General features: G+C 41.4%; 2 protein-coding genes across 3 annotated transcripts in view; both read right to left on the reverse strand.

Moving 5' to 3' along the window:
- Nucleotides 1-3,182, reverse strand: part of usp18 (ubiquitin specific peptidase 18) — a 5,639-nt gene extending 2,457 nt beyond the window's left edge. The window contains 6 exon segments of the mRNA XM_025057894.1: nucleotides 95-190; nucleotides 285-419; nucleotides 509-588; nucleotides 677-819; nucleotides 1,094-1,190; nucleotides 1,935-3,182. Of these exon segments, the coding sequence (XP_024913662.1) occupies nucleotides 95-190; nucleotides 285-419; nucleotides 509-588; nucleotides 677-819; nucleotides 1,094-1,190; nucleotides 1,935-1,995 (612 nt within the window). The 5' untranslated portion in view covers nucleotides 1,996-3,182.
- A 156-nt stretch (nucleotides 3,183-3,338) lies between these two features.
- The window catches only part of pex26 (peroxisomal biogenesis factor 26), a 2,669-nt gene continuing 514 nt past the window's right edge, over nucleotides 3,339-5,493 (reverse strand). For both annotated transcript variants that reach the window (XM_008315594.3, XM_025057895.1), the window contains exons 3-6: nucleotides 4,955-5,095; nucleotides 4,017-4,336; nucleotides 3,802-3,942; nucleotides 3,339-3,703 (exon numbers count right to left, since the gene is read on the reverse strand). In XM_008315594.3, coding sequence (XP_008313816.1) covers nucleotides 3,591-3,703; nucleotides 3,802-3,942; nucleotides 4,017-4,336; nucleotides 4,955-5,095 — 715 coding nt within the window. In that variant the 3' untranslated portion in view covers nucleotides 3,339-3,590. The remainder of the gene's footprint in view (nucleotides 3,704-3,801; nucleotides 3,943-4,016; nucleotides 4,337-4,954; nucleotides 5,096-5,493) is intronic.

The raw sequence follows: 5,493 nt of genomic DNA on the forward strand, positions 1-5,493 counted from the left end.
TTTTTTTTTCCCCGGGACCATAAAACACCCCCCCCCCCCCCAAGAATAACCAAAAAACCAAAGGGAGACAGTGAGCATTTACACCAGGCCCCACCTGTTTAGATGGAGTTTTAGCTCCACATTCTGCACAGAAGCAGCAGTTTATGCCTCTCAGCTCATGTTCCTCCAAGAAGGTCGAGATGCAACTTTCCTGAAAATAAGTTCAGGACATCAGAAGCGTGTTATTCTATGAATCTTCCTCATTTATTTATATTTTTTAAGTGTCCACACAAAACAAACTGCACCAGAGAGTTGTGGTCTTCTTTGACATGCAGATGCAGATTGAGCAGGTAGTCGACCGCCGTCTGGACGGAGTCACAGTTCAAACACCGCAGCTGAGTCTCTATTGAAATCTTGTAAAGGTTCTGGATCTCAAGAGCCTGTTTTCACAAAAAAGGGAAAAGAAATCAAACATTAGTACTGAAACTCTAGTTGGAAAATGTCAAAATACAAACGTTTAGAAACCCACAAGTGCTTCGTCGTCCATCTGCTGCTTCGTGAAGTTCAGGATGGAGAGGAAGACTTCGTTAGAGTCGTGCTGAACGCTGACTGGAATTTAAGTTAATACGGTCACAGTCACAAGGTGTGAGGTAAAGGTGAGAAAAACAGAGTCAGACTGGGTGTTTGTTTTTTTTACGTCGTACGCAGTTTCTGTCCAGGCAGCGGAGGAAGTCTCGGTGAACTTCGTTCTGGGGACCACCGCTGCTCATGGCTACGAGAACTTTCTTCAGCTGTAGAGGGACGTTACGATTGGACGCATTCACGCCTTCCGAGTTCCACCTTTAGATATTTACAAACCATCATCGAGAACAACAATTACAAGCTAACATCCAGTGGTGTGTCATAAGGAGCTGGTCCATGTTGCTCAGCACTTGCAGTAATATTTTGAGCACATCAGGTTTAAAATAGGACAGTTTGCTTCCGCAGTTCTACTGAGCTACATTCACAATCTGTGGTTAGCAGGAAATGTGACTCTAAGTTCAACTAAAAATGTAGTTTGTTTAAGTCATATATTCTGGTGACTATAACAGAGCGAACAATAAGGAATTCCTACCTTTCCAACACATCAGCGACCTCCCAGGTTGCAGAGAGGGTCTGCAGCAGAGTGTTGACGCAGCAGGAGAGATGGTAGTTGCTCAGGCCTCTCATTTCTGGAACAAAACATTAAAAACAACTTTATTGTGTGTGTGTGACAATTTGATTGAAAATGCGAGTGAACATAGTGGACACCTAACAGCACTTTTACCCGTTTAGCCGTTAAAATAAACGTTTGTTTTTGGAGGGTTGCCAGTTCTAATCCCAGCCCAGGTTGGGGTGTGTTGAGCAAACACCAAAACACTGTCAGACAGACAATCATCGAGTAACGAGTGCTCAACCAGCTCCATTTTTTACTCGACACTGTGGCGCTGTCTTGCTCACTGTCCCTCAATGGGTTATTTGACCGATTTTTATAAAAATAATATAAAATGTTTTCTTAATTATTATTATTTTATATTGTCAATATATTTGTTTACATCTATGTTTTGATGTTTAGAAGGGGGTTATTTGGGTTTTTAGTTCTTTTTATTGGGGAAAATGCAATCGAGATACGAGTGAATCGACACGAGTGCCCTTGGGGAACGGATTAAACTCATATCTATGCCTTGGGGAACGGATTAAACTCATATCTTGAAGCCCCACTGTACTAGTGTTAACTAGTTCAGGTCAAATCTGTTGTGTTTTGACACTTGACTGACCAATAATCACGGTCAAAAGACAACAACAGGGAATTGAAGCACAATAGATAAACAGGAAACGGACTTTAAAGACTTTTAAATCCTCCCTCTCAATGTTAAAACAATAAACAGTGAGAAAACGTGGTTATTGTTTACAATTTATTGGCGGAGTGTACTCACCGCAGTGATGAGATTCCATCCGAAGAAACACGGACAGTAACCGACTGATACCGGCTGACATGACGACCCAGGTTCACACAGACCGGACAGCTGAGACTGTAGTCGCCGTATGATTTCTGCGTCTTGGTCAGGTTTGAGCATCAGTTTCATTTCACCTGAGCGCTTCACCGAAAATGAAACTGAGATTTTGATGTGCAGAAAAAAAAGTTAAGGAGCACGTAAAGTCAGCTGATTGTTTAATATATTAGTCAGTAAATATAGTCGTTAGAATTCATTAAGTTAAACACATTAATGACAGAACATTAAGCATTAAAACAATATAGTAATTGTTTTTTCTTTTAACTGATTTGTTTCAATTCATGGCATCCCAACACCGTCAGGCGAACTGATGACGTCAGTCAAAACTAGCTTTTAAATGAATCCCTTACCGATAATTCAAGTCGATGCGCTGTTGTTGACGTTGTCATCCGGGATACGCGGGCCAGCATACAGTCATAGTGATTTCTTTTACATTAGTTTGTTCCTGGACCGACTCTTGTTGGTGAGTTCTGGGCCACAAGTTGGTTAAAAGTTATATCCTCTCCACGATGTAGAGCAACAGATGTGGCCGAAATATGGCACACTACGGTTTACACTTCACCAAGAATCCGGTTTATATAACCCGAAAAGATGATAATGTGAGTATCTAAAAGACGCTGCGACTTTTTGAGTTGTACGACGCAGCTATTTTGTTAGTTGTTAAAATAATATGTTTAACCACATATAAGCAATTAGCACATTGGCAACAAGGAAACAAAAGTCAAAAGATGCTACTTTTTCTGTTGGTTAACTGTATTTTATGGAGCCATTAAAGTCTCACCAACACTGTTGAAGATATTTACTGTATTTTACTACCATCTGCTCCATGTTTGTTTGCGACAATTTAACTGCTGTCCCAGTCTGCCACAATAAAAAAATGTTGGTTTCTCAGCCACTCGGTGAATCATTCCGCTAACTATAGAATAAAACATATAGAAGTGATTGTGATAACTTGGGTGTTGACCTCAGGAACATTTACGGGGGCAGAAAACTTTATGAAACACTGGCCTTTGGTTCATGGTTTATATCCACGGTTTATGGAGCATTTTGACTGCAATAAAATACCTGTGGTTTCGAAAAAAAAGTATGGTTGGGAAAAGTCCTTGTTATATAACTTTGAGTGATTTTCACTGGTGGGTGGCACGGTGGTACAGCGGCTGACACGGCTGCCCCACAGCTTCTCTGGGGGGTGTTTTTACTTTCTTTTCTCACTCAGTCATCTGGTTTCTACCAAAATCCAAACAGAGAAGATTAGACTGAACACACACTGCGCTGTTCATCTGTGTGTGGATCAGATACAAAACTGAAGCCTGGAAAAAATATTGTGTTTATCTTGATATCAACTCAATTATTATTATTTATTTGGCAACCAAATGTTTTTCCTTCAACCAAAAATGTTTCTTCAACCACCTGTGGTTATACTCACAGTTCTTGAAAAGGAAACTCAGAAATGTTTTTGGCTAAATTAAATAGAAACATTTTCTGAGTACGGTGGAAGAAGAAGAAGATGATGATGATGATGATCCACTCCTGGATAATGTAGAGCCACAGAAAAATAACACCGTGATTTTTATACCTCTACAGTCCCATACTATCAGATGGAGTACTATAGTACAGTTTGAATGTGGACCTCCACATCTGTTTGATCAGTTGAAGAAGTTTGGAAATCCACATGAACGTCGATGGAAGAGCTGAGGAAGAAACGCAAAAGATTCACAGACATGTACTTCATCAAACAACCTCAACGTCCAAAAATGTTTGAAACGTGGTAAAATGAAAACCATCAGACCTGGATCCATTCGCACAAAGATCAGGTAGAGGAATACGACAGCCAGGAAGATTCTCCGCAAAGAGAAGGAAGAAAAACTTGTCACAAACAGTTTCCTGTACAAACATCTGAGCGCAGCTTCGAGTTTACGGACCACGGCACCTACAGAAGAGACGAGAGGGTCAATAACTGCATGGAATATGTATGAAAACGCATCTAAACGGAAAATGTGTGACCTTTTGGTGAGACCGAATGTGAAGTCATTTCAGAGTTTGGGTTAACGTCTGGAGGTGGTTCTCGAGTCTGCTGCGCCTTCTCTTCTACAACATCCAGCGCCATTTGTCTCTGGTCTTCTGTGAATGCACTGTTTCCCACCGTGCCGACGATCATCTCCCGAGCCTCTTCTGTTTGTCCCTGAGGAACCAGAACATGCAGCAGATACAGCTCCGCCACCGTCCCAAACCCTGACACTCTGCTGTTGCACGGTCGGTGGAGCCAAACTCTGGCTGCTTCCTGAATCCCAACAGGATGTCCCACCTTAGAGTAAAGAAGTATGCTGCCAGTGAAGATAAACACAGGAGTCATTTCAATCAGTCACTGGACAAATGGACAGATTATTAACCAGGGTTGCAGAGAAACAACAGACATTTCTGGTTGATACTAGGGTTGTTTAAATACTAGAGATGTCTGATAATATCTGTGGACCGATATTATCGGCCCAATATTAGCATAATCATGTAATATCTGTAAGAGTCGTTATCCATTTTCTTCTGATCATGAAAATCTGATAACTCAATGCCTGGGTTTCACCAAATGATGTGTGCACTAAAAATTGTTTTGGTGATAAACGGCTGTATATGAAAAAGAAAGACACTAGATGGCAGCATTGAGACTCATTTAATGAATCTATTTTAATAATCAGTGGATTATATGCAGAATGCAGGTGCCAGCAACTCATACAGTAGTTTGTACAGATAAATAAATAAATATTACCAGGCCTATTGGTATCAGCTGATATCAGAATCGGAAATTAAGTGATTAGACAATATCTGCATATCGGATATCGGCATAAAGTTAATATCAGACATCCCTAGTAAATACCACAAAATCCTTAGTTGATACATTTCTGAAGAACATTTAGTTGACTATAAACATCAGTTTGTGCTGCACTCACCACATCTGCATTATTTTTGCTGGTACTGTCTCCACCTGTTCATACTGCTGAAGGACCCAGGAGAGGGCACTCTGCCACTGATTCAGTTCAGCCAACGCTTGGATCCCTAAGATGCAGAACCCAGCTTTGAACTCTGCACATCTGAGGGGACAAAACAGCGACACACAACAAAAAAAATCTGTTTTTTTTTCCAGAAAACTCAACAGAACTTGGCTCCCACAGGAAATGATGCCCAGCTTCTGCATCCTGACCAGCGGCACCACTGTGTGGTATGTGAGCCGTGTAACGGCCAAGTGCTATGATCTATATTGGGTGTTGAGGGCAGCACAGCGCCCTCACCACTCAGACAGAAAACCCACACTCTGTTTATACCAGCCGTCTGAGAAAAATTGGCATCTGCACTGCCACAGACAGGACACACTGCTCCAGCTCATCTGATAGACACTCGAGTACAGTCTTGGAGTTTGTGTGTCCAAATGTCTGCAAGCAGTTTTATTGGACAGTCCAGATCCTATCCTTACAGGGAATTACTGCATATA

Source organism: Cynoglossus semilaevis, chromosome 8 (genome assembly GCF_000523025.1).
Source record: "Cynoglossus semilaevis isolate Cse_v1.0 chromosome 8, Cse_v1.0, whole genome shotgun sequence".
Lineage (NCBI taxonomy): Eukaryota > Metazoa > Chordata > Actinopteri > Pleuronectiformes > Cynoglossidae > Cynoglossus > Cynoglossus semilaevis.